This window comes from Anguilla anguilla, chromosome 5 (genome assembly GCF_013347855.1).
Source record: "Anguilla anguilla isolate fAngAng1 chromosome 5, fAngAng1.pri, whole genome shotgun sequence".
Lineage (NCBI taxonomy): Eukaryota > Metazoa > Chordata > Actinopteri > Anguilliformes > Anguillidae > Anguilla > Anguilla anguilla.
This window is the reverse complement of record NC_049205.1, coordinates 47,864,948-47,885,232: the sequence shown is the minus strand read 5'-3', so window position 1 is coordinate 47,885,232 and position 20,285 is coordinate 47,864,948. Positions and strand designations below refer to the sequence as shown.

At 43.1% G+C, this 20,285-nt stretch overlaps 1 protein-coding gene across 5 annotated transcripts in view; it reads left to right on the top strand.

The window, feature by feature from the left end:
• LOC118227350 (aryl hydrocarbon receptor nuclear translocator 2) overlaps window positions 1-20,285 on the top strand; it is a 44,623-nt gene that overhangs the window by 14,856 nt on the left and 9,482 nt on the right. For all 5 annotated transcript variants that reach the window (XM_035417712.1, XM_035417711.1, XM_035417714.1 and 2 more), the window contains 7 exons: window positions 6,604-6,706; window positions 11,068-11,133; window positions 11,487-11,572; window positions 13,564-13,640; window positions 14,468-14,602; window positions 15,356-15,430; window positions 17,388-17,539. In XM_035417712.1, coding sequence (XP_035273603.1) covers window positions 6,604-6,706; window positions 11,068-11,133; window positions 11,487-11,572; window positions 13,564-13,640; window positions 14,468-14,602; window positions 15,356-15,430; window positions 17,388-17,539 — 694 coding nt within the window. The remainder of the gene's footprint in view (window positions 1-6,603; window positions 6,707-11,067; window positions 11,134-11,486; window positions 11,573-13,563; window positions 13,641-14,467; window positions 14,603-15,355; window positions 15,431-17,387; window positions 17,540-20,285) is intronic.

Below are 20,285 nucleotides of genomic sequence, written 5' to 3'. Positions count from 1 at the left end.
TTTGGCAATTAAGACTATTAGATTTGTTTTTTTATTGTGGACAGGAGCTCAGCTGGAACATTACACTGGAAATCAGGGAATTAAGAAGGGGGAAGTGTGTTCGGTCACTTTATCACTTTTTTATAAGGTGGAACACAAACCTGGCCTTTAAGAATGTCAAGACTGACATTTTCCCAACAAGGTTTTGATGAGCCCCATTTTTGAAGGGAGATGAAGCATGAAGCTCTTTTTTCTGTCTTTTTCATCCGACCTTGTGCCTAATGGCGAGAGAAACTGGCATGCATGGACTGGCATGCATAATTGATTAAAAGTGATTTTGCATCTTAGATGTCTGGTCCCGAGTCTTCTCGGGGCAAAAGATTGCAGCCAAAATCACTCTTACCTTTCCACTGTGTGGCTCTTATTGGTCAGAGGAGGACTTGAGGGTTGTTTTTTTTATGTTGGAGTGACAGCAAGTCACACTGTGTTGTGGAAAGTTTAGAAAGAGTAAGGCAGAGAGGATTTTTCCCAAGTTTCTCTTAAGAGCCAGCTGTAACCTCAACTGATGTGTGGTGAGCGTTCTGGAAAGAGAAGGGCTGCCGGACATCACCCAGGTGGGTGCTACACATTGGTGGTGGGTGAGGTGAATTCCCCCTGGTCACTGTAAAGCAATCTGAGTGTCTGGAATTCTCTGTGATCCAGGCTGTTGAAACAGTGTGAAATGAACATCAGCCACAAGCCAAATGCTTGTGAATTTTAATTTGTGGCTGGTAACTTTGTGTGCTGTGCCAGCCACTTTGGCAGGTAACCACCCATGATTTGGCAGTCTTGTTCTATTCTAAGTATCTAGTTTTCTTGTAAAACTGTGAAATTGGTTGCTGAATTTTGGGATGCCCCACCCACTGTGGTCAGTGAATGAAAACATTAGTTTCCTACCCTGTGTTTCATGTAGAAGTCCCAAGACAAATGAACCATGGGACTGCAAGAACAAAGGAATGCATGCCAGTGTCCCTTGTGTAACTGTCATTCAAGAAAATCCCTGTGAAATGATGTGCATTGTCCAGTGCCTTTGGTATTTGTGCTTTTGTGCAGGCTAAATAACTGGTGGCTACATTCTCATTTTTCATGGAAAGTGTTAATCCAGGTTTTGATGACTCACATTGTCTTTAATGTGGGTCTCTATTTAACCTACACTTTACAACATGTAAATGAATGATTGGTCAGTCTCCCTAAATGATTAATCTTTGAAATTGATACAGATGTCATTGTGCTATGCATATTTCACAAAATACTTTTTCCACATTCTTATTCATCATTGTAAATAATGTGTGTAAGGGGAGGACTTAATGTTTTTTTTTTAACATCACTGACTTGTTAACATCACAATCAATGCTGATGCACTGAGAATTGTTGAGAAGTGAATTGAAATTTCTGATGTGTCATGTCGGGAAGGTTTTTGTAGGACACTAGACATTAATATGTATTTGTGTATCCATCTTGTAAAATTTGTGACCTTCTGATGTCTATTCAAAGCAAGTGATTCAATAATGAATGCTTGGTTTTTTATCATTACTTATGTAGGTCTGGAAATTGTACTGGAGACATATGATTCAGTTTGTTTTGTATTATTCTCCCCATGATAGCCAGGAGCTTTAGCTAGGTTCTAAAGCTATTCAGACCCACTGCTATTATAAAACGCATTATGTCACGATCAACTATTGAAAGTGACTTACTACAGAGAAAGAAATGGTTTTTTTCCCCCTCTTTCTAAATGTGCGGTTTTTTTCTAAACACAGACGCAGCAGCATCTCAAGGATGAAACGGTTTGCTTTTATCCTGCATGTGAGCTAACCGTGCATCAGTGACAGTTAAATTATTATTTTTTCTGTTTTGTTTTGTTTTGTTTTGTTTTTCTGCCTTAGGACGATTCTGTAATTATTATGGTCTGTCAGAGTAAGAATGATAATAATAAGGTTGCCTGTAGAGGTCCACATCGAAACGAATGGGGGCCGTGGAGCTTGCATGCTAAGGCCACCCGCACACCTCCCCCTCCCGTTTCCTTTCTTTTGTCCTTTCGCATTCACCCTCTTCTTCTTACACTCTTACTTCCATTTTCTGTAACCTTCATGACGCCCCCCCCCCCCATTCTTACAGATTTAGCCTTTCTCTGTGGCGTATGAAATGTGTATGTAATGGGAAGGTTAGATGTCATGTTTGCTAAGGATGCAGTTAGGTTTTCTTATGGGCACGAGCCAACCCTTCAGGAGCCGCCATTTACTTTGGATCTACTTCTGTTGTCGTCCCCGTCTCAGTATCCTGCGTCTCATGAGCAACAGTCATTTCCTGTTGCTTTCCCACACGTCTTTTTGAAACGCTTTCCGTTTTCTTATCGGAAAGCAGACAAAGCCCTCCGTAGGACGTCGCTTATGGTGGCGCTGGTAGATGAAGTGGCAGCGCCAGGTGTTATTCTTGCCGCCGCGCCACGCAGCGTCTTAGCGGGGCTCCAGCAGGAACTCGGTCCAAGGCAAACGCGACCCTGCTGTGCACTGCTTCGGGAACACCAGAAGAGGAACACGGGTGAACCCGGTCCAAGCGCACGCTGGACGTTGGAACGAAAAAGCCTCCAGTGCTAAGTTTGTTCTAAACAAGAGAAAATATTACTCATCTGACATTAGGCGAAATGTGGAAAGCATCTGCTGGTAAAGCTAGCATTTAACAGATTTTGACTCACTTGGTTTTTTGATGTTCGGAAAACAGATCGGCTCTCACAGATTTTTAAAAATTGAGTCAAATGGGGAAAGTACGGGAAATGTTTCGCAAAGATCTTTTTTGCGTGCATCCCTGGGAAAACTGGAAGGTCAAGTCTGACCAATCATTTTATTGTTTTGGTAGCACACTGTGTGCTCAGTGTCAACCTTGCTAGGCTTCTATACACAGTTTCTATTGACATTCATTCATTCATTCACTCACTCACTCACTCACTCAGAGCATAATTCATCCAGTATATTAAGTTCAATGTGCTTTACAAGGCATAGCAATGCAAAAAGCAACAGACAAGAGAAAAAAGAAATATACAGTAGACTAATTAAATACATAGCATCACTAAAAATGTACATTAATTAAGAACACGCCAGTGAAAAGCTGGTTTTATGTACAGTATAGGCCAAGCTGAAAAGGGGAGTTTTTATCATGTGTTTGAAAGCCTCAACTGATGTAACTGCTCTGAGATCCACCAGGAGATTGTTCCTGAGCCTAGGCCCATTGGAGCTGAATGGAGCATCTCCATATGTTTTTGATTTGGTTTTTGGGACTATTAGTAGATTAGAGTGGATCTGAAAGTTCTACCTGGAATGTAATTAGGCAGCATGTCGTCAATGTACTCAGGGGATAAACCATTAACAGATTTGAAACACAAGCATCATGATTTTAACATCAGTTTGAATTTAACTGGTAGCCAGTGAACGGATCTTAAATCTGGCGCGATGTTCTCTCTCTTTATGGTTCCAGTTAGAACTCTGGCTGCTGCAATTTGAACATGCTGGAGTTGTCCTATTACTTTTCTAGAAAGGGCAGAGAAGCCACTTTTCAGCGAATAAAATGATCTGTTTGGCTCATGTTGGTGGCTTGTTCGGAGTCATCTAAAAGGGGCAGTTCACCCAAAAATAAAATAAGCCTATATTTCCACTTAGCCTGAGTGCCATGTATCCATTCAGAAAGCTTTGCTGAGTTTTTATAGATATCCGCTGCGGCTCACCCTGATACAATGGTCCTCAACAGTGCCGATGTTTGTGGTGCTCAAAGTACCAAAAATTAACATTTGAAAAACTCAACGGCAGTTTCTCTTTCCAAATGTAATGACACAATTACTCACGAACATCCACAGACCTTGTTGTGTACGGTTTCATTGGAAAGTACTTAATCCTGAAGTACGGCAACTGTGTATATCCAAGCAAATTCTCAACCAAAGCACTCCAGTATCGCCCCAGAATACTTGCATGCTTTGGTTGTGATTTTGTGTCGATATACGCAATCAGGGAGTCATTTTATACTTCTGTTTAAATTGAAATACTGTGCAGCGCACCTTTATTCATAACAATTCAAGTTTATAGCGTGGATGTTGTAAGCATCATGAGTCTGTTTTGATTGGGTTAATGCGAAAGGGCTCTCATTTGTATGAATACTACTATTTCCTCAAACCTGTGAGAGAAGGAAATCCAACTGGAGGTACATGGCAGCCATGTTGTGTCACAAAGGTCATGTCTGTGGAATCAGAGATGAGAATTAAGAGGGAGAATTATAGATAGACAAAGCCAGGTTGTAATATCTCTTGTGCGCTGTGCCTGCTATTGGCAGTTTGCCTTTTTGTAAGGCCTTTTTGTAAGGCCTGTTTTATATCTGCTTTATTTACACAATTTTGACTTAACCTTTTGAACGCCTACAAGAAAAAGCTTATTTTTTTGTCCAAGAGGCTGCCCGTGCTTCATCGTGGGTTAAAAATCAATCCTGGAAATTGGTAGTCAGTTCTCCCGAGTGAAAAACAGTACAAAAAAAGATATCCGCTCCGAGTCACAGGGACCGGAACAGCTGTCACCAGTTTAGTTTGTCAAAGTTGCTTTGCACGTTTTAGTGACCAACGTCAAAAATTATTTGTCTGTGGACATGACTTTGAGCTTAGATCATGCTTATTGCCGTCCTCTTGCCGTCATGACCAAATTGTTCAACAGGACAAAGAGCTGAATCATACAGTTGTCTTGCTGTGTCTGGTTTGTTTATTGTGATGGAAAATTTTTGTGGCTGGTACGTTTTTTTTTTTTTTTTTTCAACACCTTTCAAACACTGGAGGAGAAAAAAAGCACTTTTCTTTACGGAGTGGAATGCTGTTGTTTTTTAAGCTCTCTTCCTCATCACATAAATCCAAACCATTCTTTTATGTCTCAGAAATATAGCAGCACATTCTTGCTTACTGCTGAGCTAACAGTTCTGGTTCAGTGTCTTTATTTTCAGTCTTCCACTGAAGTCATTGTCTGACTGTCTGTTTTTTTTCTCCCTTCAATCATAAATGTGTATATATTAACTGAATTCTTCTCTACCTAAAGTTTTTTTTTAAAAGTACTGGTGGCCTAATATGTTTGGCCTGTAATATATGTGTGTATATATATGTATATGTGTTTTTATATTTTATTAAGAAAAAAATTGAAGATTTAATCATCTACAGTTTTTAGCTGGCGCTTGCTGCCTTACCTGTTTCCCAACGTGAGCAGGATTCTGTGTGCGAATTAAATGAAGAGCTCCAGTAACTGACAGCTGGTTGTTACATTTGACTTTTGATGTGTTTTCCTACAACATATGGAGATTATCCTTTTGTTTTTAGAACATGCCTCATTGCTGCATGATCTTCATCTTATATCCTAGCTGCCCAGGAAGTGAGTGTAGATCTCTGTTGTGACAGTTGTGACAGAGTTGTACATAAAAACATTTTTAAGGCCTGGTGATAAATGTGGGTATATGTATGTAGTGGACAAAGGACAGATATCTGATATGTAATTGTCACAAGTTATCATTGCTACAAAGTTGCTAACTAGCAAGATACATAGAGTTGTGGAGTTTCATTTTCCTTAATTACAAGTACAAATGTAAGTATAGAATATAAGTAAATATCTTTTGACAGGAATTTATCACATGCATTTAGTAAAGCAAAACATCTTATAAGTAGTGCTATGTTATTTACTAATAAAAGTAGAACAATAATATTTGTATTGCATTTTCAAGGGTAATCGGAAGGGTAGAAAAAGGATTCTGATGAATTATTGGCATTCATTCATGTAAAACAAATTCATAGAGAATAAGAGTTCAGACATATTTTAATGACTGTTTCATGCTCCTTGTGCAGATGAATAATTTAATAATAGTCCAGAATACATACAGAACCCTTTTTTAAAAAAAATAAATAAATGTTGCAATGAAACCGTTCCAGTTCATTTGGACTTTGAATGCCCCATTCTTTACTGTGATGAACAGCTAGGCCTCTCCCCTTTTTGTAAAGTGAGAAAATGTTTAAGTTCTGTCTCTCTTCTGGGTTGACAGTGTTGGTCCCTTGCGGACACATTTAAAAAAAAATATCTGCCGAGACTGAGAAAAAATGTATTACATATGATTCTCATTTAAAGACCATAAAGCCTCAGGTACGTACTGATACAACACCGATGCATACTGGTGTTGTGCAATCGCTGGCATTTCCTCTGGAAAGCAAACAAAAAAAAAGAGCAATAATTACAATGACAGTGTTATTACAGCAGGCATTTTAACCGTCTCTGCTGGTATGAATCATTCTCTAATTGATCAATTGAGAAATTTCATTTGCATAGCATGCTGACTGCTGATTTTATGGAAACCTATATTTCAGCATCTGAATCCCCATCTTTATCACCACAAGCATTTTCAGAGCTGCTTTTTTCCGTTTGGGCTCAGCCGCGCAAATCCGGCTGCGCTTTGCTCCGTGATTTACCGCGGTCTCCATTGGAACGCGCGGTCGCGCGCTTATTAAAACGTGCGTACGGTCCGCCGCTGGGCCTCGCGGCCGGGCACAAACGGAGCCCCCCTTTTGACCTCTCGCTCTTCCTACAGGGCGGATCCTGGACCTGAAGACGGGCACAGTGAAGAAAGAGGGCCAGCAGTCCTCCATGCGAATGTGCATGGGCTCCAGGCGGTCCTTCATCTGCAGGATGAGGTAACGTTAGAGGGGACGCGCGCGCTCACGGAGGCCCCCTTTTCACTCCCGCTTCGCGCTTTGGCCGCGAGCGAACCGCAAGCAAAGGACTTTCAGCAACTGTAGCTTTTCTGTGGTTCATTTGACATTCTTCATTAATTGCAGCTGCTGATCTCATAATGTCATCACAGCAAAGGGAACAAAAAGCGCTCCCTGGTGCCTGCTCGTCAAAGACTAGGGCAGGACGCTGTTTGGAGAGATTGAACTGACCCTTGTGCTGGTCACAAGGGATTTGTTTGTCATTACATATGGTTAGTTTGATTTGTTTTTGCTGAAACACTTCTATTGTTTCCATGAGCTTGAAACTTCTGTTTTAAGAGGTGGATACGAGCACTCACATGCTGGGGTATTCGAGATAGAACAAGTGTTTGGCAATTTGCCTGTGACAGGCAAATGAAATATGCCCGTAAATAACAGGTTGATTTTTTTGAAAGTACCCATTTAACCAAGCATTTCTTACCAGTGAACAAGAATAGAAACTACTGCACTAATAGACAAAGTGCCTCTGATTCTTTTACACTTTTATAAGCCATCTACAGCAATTGGAGGTTGGTGGGTTTGATGGCTCCTCTTGAGTGAAACCATGGCAACGCTTTCATCCAGTGAGTTCTCTGAATACGGTACCCCTCACACAGTGTGTACTGTATCATGTGGAAGCACTTTATAAAACATCCCAAATGTAATGAGCAAGCCTGGTCTAATAACCAGAGCTGATTTCCCCCCCCCCCCCAAAAAAAAAGAAAAAAAGAAAACCACAGCTTGAATGCATCATCAATTTAAGCGTGCAGATTCCAGACAAGCCGTCAAAACCGAGAACAGAAAGAACTTGCAAATGACCGCATTCCCTGCATAGCCACCGGCAGAGCTCATCCCAGCAGTGCAGACTTGGATCCCAGAAACATATTCTTGTATCTGTCTGTCAGGCTGGGTGAAATGTGCAGGCAGGCACCTCTGCTGCCAAACTGTACGAGTGTCATTCGTATTTCATCCAAATCTGTGGTTTTTATAACGTTTTATATTTAAAGCAGGTTCATTTAGTGCACCTTCATTGATATCATATAGTTACTAACTGACGACACGCATTCTATCTAACATCTAAAGTGACTTTTGTAAAGGTCACACGAACCAGCTCGTGTGACAAGGGAAGGTGGATGGAGGAGGGGCTATTGATATCCAAGCCTTAAAAAATATAAATGAGACCATGGATTTTCTGCTTGTGTATAAAAAAATATACAACATTATCTAAGATTTTTATCATGATTACTTAAAATAATGCTAATTTTATCAGTTGGTTTATGGAGCCATGGGAGGGTTTCCTGTACATGCCTGTAGTATGCTCTGCCTGCCTCTTTTATTGCCCTAATCACAAAACCGCATTTAGGTTTAAGACTACGTCTACGTCTCTGATAGTTCACGAACTGTAAACACCCCAAACCACACAATGGATGTTTGTCCTTTTAGGGATTTTTTTTCTGGCAGCACATTTGGAATCGTAAAAGGCAAGACGCGGACTGCCACTGAGAAAACGAGGCGTAGCCAAATAAGCCTTGTTGTTTTAATGGTGATGCACATGTGGAGCAAGTGGGAAATGGCTGCTAATATCTGCGGTCATGAGTGGGAAGTTGGGAGTGACGCAGGTGTGGCTGCACACTGGCCAATCGGCGCACCTGCAGCGTTCCCCTTAAGAGCATTTATGCCAACCGCTGTGGTGCATTGTGATTTTCCCACATTAGTGGGCTCTGCCACCAGTACATGCAGTTCTGCATCGTGTACTGTACTGTAGTCATTACAATAATGCTACTGCTACTGTTATATTACCACCATCATCTGGGCATGTCCAATTTTAACTGTACACCGTGTTTTGGACATGCCCAGTTGCCATAATTAGACCTTATTTTGACATGAACCACTGAAGAAGGACAGAGTGAATCAGTCACCAGTATAGCAGGTAAAGAAGAGCATAGGTTTTGTAAGATCTGCCTCAGGTAGTCCAGATAGGACCCCCCAGACCATAATTTCTCTATAAGATGCAGCATATTCCTGCTCTGCTGGTAGGAGCCTGTCTCCAGCACCTCCTTATTTGCGTGTATTCTATGGCACTGACAAAAGAAGTGTTAAGTTAGCTGTTGCTGTATATAAAAACGACATGCTTTAAGCATATTCTGTATACAGCTGTGGATAAAATTAAGAGACCACCCCATAACCCATCGGGTTTACTCAACCTAGTATTGGATTGCTGAACCCTTCCTAAGCAAAGACATCCTTTTTTATATTATTATAAAAATGAATAATGCAAATACACAACACTGTACATTTTCAGTATTTTGTCCAGTTGTCATTTTCTACTAGTGTTCTCAATAACAATATTTTTGTTTTGGAATTAAGATCAGTTTTGGTCAGTAATTCATGAAACAATATCAAAAGTTAGATTTGACACAGACCATAAACTGTGAAACTGAAAATGTTTTTTCCAGAGCTATAGCCTCGCCTGCATATTGTGATTGCAGGTCACATCGATACAATTTATTTCTCAGGAAGAGAGAATCAATTTGTCTATGGCATCAGGTGTTTTCTTATTAATCTCTGCGTGTTGTTCATTAATCTGTTTGCACTCGCCTGTGCTTATAAACTCGTTTTATTCGTAGTTGGAAAACAAGAAGAATTTAGCATTTAAGGTCAGTTTAAGGAATAAAGAAATTCTGCCATTCATCCGTAATATGGCATTGTTCATGGTTTATTATAATGAAATTAAATATACGTATGGTTATGGTAAAATATGATTTCAATAATAGGTTAGATTTTGCAATATTATGGCTGCATCAAGTATTTCAATACATTGGAATATTTTATCGCTATGAATACTCAGAATGCCTGTGTCTGGCTGTTACGACAGCTTTTGCTTACAGTGAATAGTTGTACGTAAACACAATTCCGCACAGTTTATCTGAGGGAAGAGCTTCTCCCATGATTGATTAAAATCCCCCTACTTAAACAAAGAAAATATTGTTTTCCCATGTGTCGCGAAGTATTCCCAGAAACGTGCATTCTGCGAGTGGTAAATGAGCTTCATTTTCTTATGATGTTGAAATGCGGAACTGACATGGTGAGGTTTCTGCAATTTACCACCAGCCTGACTTAAAAGTGGGCTTTCACGTCCTCCTCACGTCTTATAAATCAGTGTGAAACGTCGGTTTGTTATGCACGACACAAGATGTTTTAAATCAAACGTTACATTCCTCTGTTACCCTAAAAAAAACTTTAGGTATTTTAGGCCATTAAGGTCCCTGGGAGATTAAGAAATAATCTATTTTTAACAGTGAGGAACAATTTGAATTTAGCGTTTTTTTAACATGATAAACGTTGCCTCATGTGATGATCTAAATCTAAACGCAGTGTTACTTGTTTTTGTCTCTGTCTGTCACACAGTATTATTAGGCCATCTGAAACATTGCCAAGAATGTGTGTTCTCTCAAAATGCTCTGTTTAAGGCAGTTTTGAATTGAAACATGTGCAGATGACGGTCGCGGTGTAATTGCTAGAGACTGTCTCACAGGCAAAGAGGTGATCATGCACTTAAGTGAAATAGTATCCAGCAAAATGGGATTTCAGAGAAGATATTCATTCTGAGCATTTGTAAAAGTTAATGTACCCATATCTTCTTTTCTGGGATTTTGAGGGGTAGTCTCGATTACTGTCATCATTTTTAATGTCCCACACCATTGGGGAAAAGGTGATTTGGAACAAGCTAAATTCACCTCTGTGTTTGTGGATGTAAATGAAGCCAAAGACTTTATACTTATTTTGGATAGCCCATTTTAAGATTGCTCTCCAAGGCACAAGGGTTTGCCTGGTGTTTTTGGAAAGCTGTCCGTATAAGGGAAATCTTTACTTCATTTGAAAAAATGGACCAAATAAAATATTTCCTTTGGAATAAGGTGAAACAAAGGGGAAGCGAGGAACGGCAAACATAGGAAATTACTTTCCAGTGTTTTCTATGGTGGCATTTCCATAAAAAACCCCTGGTTGTCATCAGAACTATGCAATTCAGCAGGTCACCAGCCCTCACCCTGGAAAGCCGCAGGGTCCACTGATTTTTGTTTATACCTTAAAAACAATTTAGGCTCAAGCAACCAATTTACATTTTAAAAAAAAAAAACCAAATGAGGCGAGTAAACTGCTTGATCCACCGTTTCGGTTGATCAATTAGGCTAAGTGACACCCTGGGTCAGTGATCCATTCTATTCTGTAAGAGATAAACAATAACAAATAATAAATGCATACGGTTGTCATGATGTTCTCTGCTTGTTTTTCCTTTTCTGTAGGTGTGGGAGTGCACCTTTAGACCACATCTCATTAAATCGTCTGTCCAACATGAGAAAGAGATACAGGTAGGATTCCTTGTAATGGCATTCTTTGAGCTCCGACGGTAGCATAATCCTCTGAACAAAAGCATTTTTTTAAGCAATATCCTCAATAAATATGGTAATTATCCGGTTCAACTATATTCAGGAGATAGCAGGGGAAGAATTGCACATTGTCTTTCTGAAATCCTCTACTTGCACGCCGATGCAAATTTTCCACAGTTGCCCCACTGGACCTGAACTAGTTCCCGGTGTTCCTGAATGTGATGAGAATACACAAATATGTGCACGTCCGTGGCGGCGGGTTAGCGGTGGGCTACAGCGGTTTGGTGTCCACGGCTCAGCCGGCGACCTGAAGACACGTGTCCCTCTCCTTACAGGAACGGCCTGGGGCCCTCCAAAGAAGGGGAGGCGCAGTACTCGGTGGTGCACTGTACGGGATACATCAAAGCCTGGCCGCCTGCAGGTATGTACGCGGTCCTCCTCGGTGCGCCACTCAGCAGCCCGTAACGCGTGACAGCTGGCAGCCATGTCCGAGGCCCCTGTTCCCGATCGTCCAGATAAGACCGTCTGGGGGCCCCCCGCCTTCCCAAGCTGTAAAACAGACACGCGAGGCACCCGATTTCTAGATAGCACCCAGAGCCCTTCTCATCGAAGTCTCTGGAATTCGGTGTCATGTTCTGTTCCGGAATGTACGTTGCAGGGGGTATACATATGGCACATTTCCCGTCACTCCTGGCCAGTATTCGCATATTTATTTATTTATTTATTTGTTTATTTCATTATTTACTTACCTTTACTTAACCAGGTCATTTAACTAAGAGTTGATTTTTTATTTTGGACTTGGTAGTGAATGCATGGGACTGTTGAAAATACGTAGACATCAAATGAATGATTAGGGGATGACTATTTGGGTAGATGTAGAGAGCCAGTTGTTTTTTTGGAATGTGACCGGGGCAATGGGGTTAATACCCGTACTCTTTCCGAAAGTGCTTGGGATGGCTCAAACGGTTCCTTGTCAGTCATTCCGATTAGCTGTGATCTAGGTGTCCTCCGTAATGGCACCTTTGCATGCAGCAGAAAATCCACCCTAGAGGAATTGTTCCAGGAAGCAGACAAATCACATGTGGGGTAGATTAATGACTTTATCTCCCTGGAACTTTTCCTTCCACGCATCTGTTACAAGAAATGGGATATTCACTTTAAGTGTTGCATTGCCTTTGTAATGACTGTCATATGCGTGAAGCTGTCTTTATTCATGGCTATTTATAGCAATTGGCAGTAGGTGATGCTCATTTGGAGTACTCATTTATAACCTCATCGCAGGAAGTCGTTTTTCTATTGTAGTGGAATGTGGGTCATGTCATGTACATTTTCATAAGAATTTCATTCATTTTACAGTCAAAACAGCTGCCTGATGTGTTCATCCTCATAGCTGGTGGCAGTGGATCCTGATAGTCCGTAAATAAGTAATTCATGGGGGAAAAAACAACCAAAAATAGTTGTTTTGAAAAATGGGAAAGATGATGTTCTGCATTCCGACGTTTGGATTCCGACGTCTAAGTCGTTGGGCTGAGAGTTGCTCAATGTCTTACTGAATCAAGTGTGCTTTTCCACAGAGAGGCAATGGCTTACTTCTTCCATGCCCTTTGTAAGCTTTCAACATGCACATGGCTAATGAAGCTTTCCGGAGGCTAACCTTTCCTTTCTAAAGCCTTTTGCAGAAAATTGTGTCAAGCAACGTCTTTTAGTTAACTGCCAGATTTAAGCCTCAGGGTGGTTTATGCAGAAACTGGGACATTTAATAGCAAGTATGTGTCCCTATGCCAGACTGTTTAGTGAAATAACAAAGGCCTCTGAAAAGCTTCAGTTGAATTTTAAAAAAACCTTTTTGGAGCCAGCACACTTACTGTCATTATTGTTCTCTTGGTGAGTCACATCTATCGTGAATGCGTATCGTGTTAGTACTTAGGTGTGCTTTTGTGAACACACGCAAGGCCTGTTATTCAGATGAGTCCAGACAAACAGTTAATGAATGAACATTTAGGAGGATCAGTGAAAAAGCTCAAATGGACAGCTTTTGGGAACTGGATGCTTTTCAGACACTTTCAGGCTTTTCGGCATTAACAAGACTGGTCAGAAGAAGATGAAGTCAGCATAATTGTATAGCAAAATAGTCTTTCTGTTGACAGTAATGAATAGTCGTGGAGTTGTAATGACCAACGGGCAGCCTTATGTGGTTGTTTATAGGTTAAGTGGGGGCTCACCACAAGCTTAAGACATGGCAAGTGCCGAAGGCTTTCTTCATTGTGAAAAGAATTGTAGCAAAGGTTGCAGCACTTGAAAGATGTGCTATTTGATGAAACACCAGGAACTTGCTTGGCATTGACTGTTGTCGTGCAAACAAAAACTTTCTGCTCCATCTCCCCCCCCCCCCCCTTTTTATTTCTTCCTCAGGCATGACAATACCAGACGAGGACTCTGAAGGAGGGCAAACCAGTAAATACTGCCTGGTTGCAATCGGAAGACTTCAGGTACGTATTGCCAGCGTGATTCACTGGCACAATCTCAGGACAGATCAGCAGACCCGAGCCTCTGCCCTGGCCAAATAAGGCCACTCAAAGCGCAGAGGCCTCTGGTGAAATGACCTTATAAAGCAGGGTGCGCTTCACACGCCCGCACCCATTGACCCAAGGTCGGAGGGCGGGGCCTCCCTGTCCAGCACGGGGTAGGATCGCATCCAGAGGATTAGGCTAATTGACAAGACAGTGAGAAGACGCAGGCTTTTCCAGCTCCACCCCGGAATATATGGGAGCGAAATTGGGTCACCCCCCATCGCCCGCAGCCTTTCATTTTAAAAAGCCTCGCTGCCAGCGGGGAATGGATCTTCCTGATTAATGACGTGTGGTAGCATACCAGGCAAGATGGTGTTTCTGATAAACCGTTTTTGCCCTTCTTTGTGGTCTCAAAGCTTTAAGATAAACAATCATGGGGGTCATTGTCTGTGTTCTGTTGGGGGATTGTGGGCTAGTGCTGTCTCACTCTGACACCCACTTACTCCCATGCTGTGTTCGTTTGAATGGGTGTCAGTAAGCCAGCACTCGTCGTACATGATTGGGTGTCAGTGAGTCGGTACACGTGTTGTGGGAATGAGGGTTGGTGTTCATAAGCCAGCCCTAGTGTTAGTGTGAGTTGGGCTCAGTGAGGCCAGGCCAGTGCTATTGGCCATGTTTGTGAGCTGGCGTTGCTGTTGGTAAGCCTGCAGCAGTGTCAGTGGGACTGTATGGGCGTCTGCTAGCGTGCGTTGGCCCCAGTGCGACTGGGTGGATCGGTAAGTGACCAGTCGCTGCTGTCTGTGCAGGTAACCAGCTGCCCGGTGTCCATGGACATGAACGGGCTGTCGGTGCCCACAGAGTTCCTCTCGCGCCACAACTCGGACGGCGTCATCACCTTCGTCGACCCCCGTTGCATCAACGTGATTGGATACCAGCCTCAGGTCAGACGCAATAGAATGCTGCACAGCGGGTAGTGAATGGGGGCTGTACTCAGTCTTCAAAAAATGTATGCACTGTAGGGGTGATTGGCTTTAATTGGAGCCACATTTTACAGAGCAACACATTGGGTAAGTTGAATTTGGATTATGTTGGATCCAGACTCGTGCCACCTGAGGTAAATGTATTGTTTTATAAATCATGTTCTGCTTTTTCTCCCGCTGCTCTCTGTGTCTGTCTCAGTGTGTAGAAGCCAGACATAGCATAGTTCCTTTATGGTGCCCTCTGGAAAATGGTCTATAAATCTTACTTACAGACTTATAAACATGACTATGGAAATATATTGCTCCTTGCACAGTTCTAGAGCATAACCTGTCAATATTCAATCGTAGATAAGTGGATTTTCTATTTTTCTAAATGAATTTACAAGAATTTTTTGAAGTCTAACCTAATGCCCTCATTTGTGGAATTTACAATCTGTTGCCATACTATGAAACTAGGTGCAATCAAAGACCTGTGAGGAGACATGGAGGGAGCATCATTTCTTTGATAAACAGGTCCCTTGGTTTAAAGGACTCTTTTTTTTCAAGGCTGGATTGTTGGGTGCATACAGATTCCTTCTCTTTTTGATCCCATGCTCTGTCTTGTATTCAGGCTGGGTTTGGACCGCCATGTCCTCACCTCAGGTTTTCATAAGTGATGCCTCCTCCATTCTGATGAATTCACACACTGAACTTTTTTTTTCTTTTTTTTTGAAGGACCTGCTTGGTAAAGACATTTTAGAGTTCTGCCACCCTGAAGACCAGAGTCACCTGCGGGAGAGCTTTCAACAGGTGCGTGAGCTCAGTAGAGAGACCCGGGCCCTCAGACCCACTGTTTCCATGGAGACCGCTGCCAAAGCACCCTGGCAAGCAATCACCATGTCATCGCATCAAAGCAATCAGTCAACCGCGCTTTAATTGGAGCACTTGTGTCCACGTGTCCCCGGTAATGAAGAGCTATGCAGGCTATCGCCGAACACTTGAATTTTCCATAAAGGTCAAATTGGAGCTTTTCCTCATTTCACGTGATAAATCATCGGCCTTGCAGCCCCCTTAGATCAGCTGCAGCCACGCTAAGGACTGAGCAACGGCTCAGATATCCACAGGGGTTGAAATCCTTTCTTTTCAGCTCTTTTGTTCAGCAGAATGCCGCCTGGGTCTTGGCACTTAAACATGCGTGCTGAAAGCCATGTTTGCATTTGAAGCGCACTGGGCGGGTAGGCCGAGGAGTTACCTTTGTTCAAGTTTAAGTTTAAGGTTACATACGTTGACTGTCGACAAAGGCCTTGTGGCAGTTCTCCAAAGTCCTTTTTCGTGGAAAGCGGGGTGTTTCGTGAGCTTGAGACCTTGCACACGGAGTCCCCAGCTAGCAATGTGCCGGTACACCTGCTCCTGTGTGCAGCTGGCCCATTCTCACTGCCCCACCATTGAAACTACTCCCTGTCAATGGCAAGGTCATTTCTGGTCGAGCACTTAAGTTAAGAAGTAAAAAAATTTTGGCACAAAGTATAACAGAAAAGTTATACTTTGTGCCAAAAATGATATAAAAAATAGCGAATCTGCGATTTGGAAGGTGTGAAAACGGAATGTTTTATAGTTCACTGTTGTACTGTGTTGTATGGCACTCTGCATAAGAGTGATGTAATGGTTTACTGCTGCTACCAGAGGTGCAGCCAAGGAAAAGAGTTAATAAATAAACTTGTATGCAGGGATTCAGTATGGAATAAGAAAAATACGCGAGAAGCCTCCAGATGTTGTTTATCAGGGGAAGTAGTGTAAAAACCCCTCAGCTGTTGGCGTTATCGTTCTTAGGTTGGTGGAAGGGAGAGCCATTGAAGTAAACCCGCTCATCAGTTTTGGTGCGGTCGCCACATTTCTAGGCCTGGAAACGGCTGGAAAGGAATCCTGCAGGCTGATAGCGGGAGGAGAGGCGGATAGGCCGCAGTCGCGATCTCCGCCAAAAACAACAACCTCCTGCCCTATCTGCTCGCACAGCCCTCTGTATCAACCGCTCAATGGGAGGCTCAAATTCGAAATCCTCAATAGGATAGTTTTTTTTTTTTTTTCTCCCCGGCCCTTTGTTCGTTGACCCTTTGGCACGGTGGTCGTCTCTGTTTAATAAAAGGAAGTGGTTCTTCTCTTATAAAGACACTGCGAAGCTGAAGCACTTTTGTTCTTTTGTGTACAGGAAATGTTCACTGGTTTTCTCATTATGCAATAAAATAGTTTTGCGATGCAGAGTTTACCTTCTCTATTTGTTCAGCAGCAGTCCCGAATGAGGATGAGAAGCTATCCTTCGGTAGCGTGCATTGTTATGTTAAACAGCTGTAATAACAACTAGGTTCCCCTCTTCAGTCAATGCTAACATCTGGGGCCTGTGCGGGACAGGCCTGATCTTCATTTACACTCCTTCTCTCTCATTTTGAACGAAGCTGTATTTTGCTCCAATGCCATCGTTATTCCGGCTGCACCCACCTTGCCCGATCGTGCTATAGCCGATCCTGTGATCAATGACAGCCCCTGCAGTCCGTCTGCTCTGGCTGCGTGCGAAATGCAGTCCTCCGGCTAACTGACTGCAAAGCCTGAATGGCTGAGTGAATTTTTCCCCTCTATGCATGTGTTTTTCTATGGGCTTGGCGATATTTTCTGAGAGATGGTATTTGGTATAGTTCTTCAGGTCATTGCTTGCGCGGCTTTGCCGATCAGGTTCAGTAATGGGTGCGGTGTGGCTGTCGTGTGCTCCTCGCAGGTGGTGAAGCTGAAGGGCCAGGTTCTCTCGGTGATGTATCGCTTCCGCATGAAGAACAGGGAGTGGATGCTGCTCCGAACCAGCAGCTTCACCTTCCAGAACCCGTACTCCGACGAAATCGAGTACATCATCTGCACCAACACCAACGTCAAGTACGTCCCCGCTTTCCAGCCTTCCCTTTGTCCGAAAGCAGGCAGGAATGAGCGTCGTCTCCCTTCGCCCGTCTCCTGACTGCGGCACGCATCCTCAGTGGAGAAAATGAAGGATTTAAGGAATTCTAAAGACTTTCAGCCAGTGAGAAATTTGTACAGTTGCATAAGAAGAGTAGTTCCTAAACGGTCTGCTAATTAATGGCAGTCTTTTGCATCCCCATAGAAATAGTAACCGGTCTGCAAGGAAGTGGTTATTGGACCTTAGAATGTTGGCAATTTATCTGTTTTTTTAATAGTTTAAGAGATGTTGAATAATATTTGCCTGCTTTTGATTTAAATGTTTATTAATAAGGTATAAAAATAAGAAAATGTTGTGAATTATAACCTCCTTTGTCCATTTAATACTTCCACATTTTCCCTCCTGTGCCAGTTCTGTTTACTTTTGTCCCTCTGGTACCAATAATACAAATGGCGGAACTCCCAGTGTTGTGTGCAATTAGTCATTTTCCTACCGTGGGTGCCGCAGTTCAGGCTGGTATAAACGGGAGTACCTATGTATGGCCAGCAGGGGGCACTTTTGTTTTTGTTGATTTTGTCATGCTGCCTGGTAGAAAGGTGGCTGAGGGGAAGTCTGAAGGGAGATTTAGTCAGAAAAATGCCCGGCCCTGTGAAGCAGTGATCTACTCTTTCACTGAAAAGAAATGTCCTACTTTTCTTAATCCTGTTTTTCTCATTCATATCTTTAATTATTATTTGCCCCCTTCTGTAGCCATTTATATACACATATCCAAGTGGTCTTTATTGTTTAATAACATTTAATATGTCGTGCTTATACCCCCTCCTCTTAAAATCAGTCTACATTATCCTGGGAGATTGGATTAACTTTGTAATAACATTCCATAGTGTTAAAAATGGATGCATAGGAATGCCAAGGTATTTTGCAGTTGAAATGGGGACCAATATAGTATAACCTTTAATGATCGCGCTTGGTAGATTTACTGAAACCTATTATAAAATCAGGTCTCGTTTGTCAAATGGTGGCTGCTGTAGACTCCAGCTCCCGTTCCCTCGAGCGTAACGGCTCATTCCACACACAGCGTGATTTACAGTAGTTACGTTGTGAGGTGTGTTTGTGTGTGTGTGTGTGTGTGTGTGTGTGTGAAGCGCGCCTTGAAGGAGAAGTGTAAATCGCAGCATGATAGCAGGAGAGTTTTGGGTGGGGGCGGGTTCTTCGTGTGAAGAATTAATACTAACAACACTGCCATCCTAACCATGCAAGAAGAATCAGGCATTCTTAAACTCTGGGGGGGAGGGGGGGGTCTGAATGATGTGATTTGGGAGTAACACCGGATGACGTATCATTTACATAAATAGTCACTGCGCATCATGTGTATTTTCAGCAATGCAGCAAGTCACATTCCAGTGGGCAGAGCTGTCTTTTAGCGTGCCAATATTCGCCAGGGTAGACGCGGAATGGCCCTGTCTCCGCGGAGACCGTCTGGAACGTTGACGGTCCCTGCTCCCCGTATTTATGCCCGGCATAAAAACAGCGGAAACGAGCAATTTAGGCTATTTATTTTAGCAATGTGATAGAAACGTTATCTGGGGAAGTATGAGAAGAACTTCATTTAAAGAGGCTAATGCGGGAGCCAGTGAGCGAAGAAGAATTCGCCCGTCGTACGTTATATGGACGCGTCAGACGAAGCGGGCGAGTTCAGCCCAGTTTAAGGTCCCAGGGCCCCCGGGGGAGCGCGCTGTGGAACGCAGCCGCCTTTCACTGAAGCTTACCAAGCCTGCTTCCAATGGGTCAAATGGGGCAACAGCTCGCTAGCCCAACAAATGCTATATGAGACTGTGGACGTGGGCAGTATGAGTCAGTGGCAGTATGAGACTGTGGATGTTGGCAGTATCAGACAGTGGCAGTATGAGGAAGTTGGCAGTATGAGGCAGTGGATGTTGGCAGTATCAGACAGTGGCAGTATGGGGCAGTGCACGTGGGCAGTATCAGACTGGATGCTGGACATTATCTCCATTTCCAGAATTCTGCACCGAAGTTGCTGTGGTTGCAGTAAAAGTGATGTAGGAGCGACTGAGCCAGAAAAGTTCAAGCTGGGCGATGGAAGCAGGAGTGCCATAGCACTTTCTTGTGACCCACGTGACTCGTACTGCTTGCTACTAAAAATCGCGCTGCGTTGCATGCGGCTTCATTTTCGACAAGCGTTCTCACCAGGTGTTTTGGGGTTCTGGTTTTGGAGTATTCAGGTGTTTATAGAAATGGAGAAGTCTGCCAGCGGTTTTATTAAATGCGACATTTTTGTCTGTCACTGAGCCCACGTGAGCATAAACTGTGTCAGTAATGACACAGCAGCGCCCCGCTCCAGGCCCTCAGGCCGTGCGAGCTGACGCCGGCACTGCGCACCTTTGTGTCGGCTCAGAGGTGCCCCGCGGCCGCGATCCTGTTTAGCTTCAGCCGGAGAGCTCTAAACGTCTCCGCGGCCGCTTTCTCTATAAAGCGCTTAACGGCAGCGCCGCTAAAATTAAACACCGAAAATCCTCCTCGACTTCTCCGTCACCGTTTCGGCTGAAAGAACTGTAAAGGATTTCTCAGAGTTTCGCCTCATGCGAACGTCTGATAACACGCACGGGATGGCGTTCGTTTTAATGTTCGTTTTCCGTGTAAACATTTTGCAGTGTTGTGCGGTGCCTTTGCTCGCATTCCTGTTGCATTACAATTGTGTGTCTATAT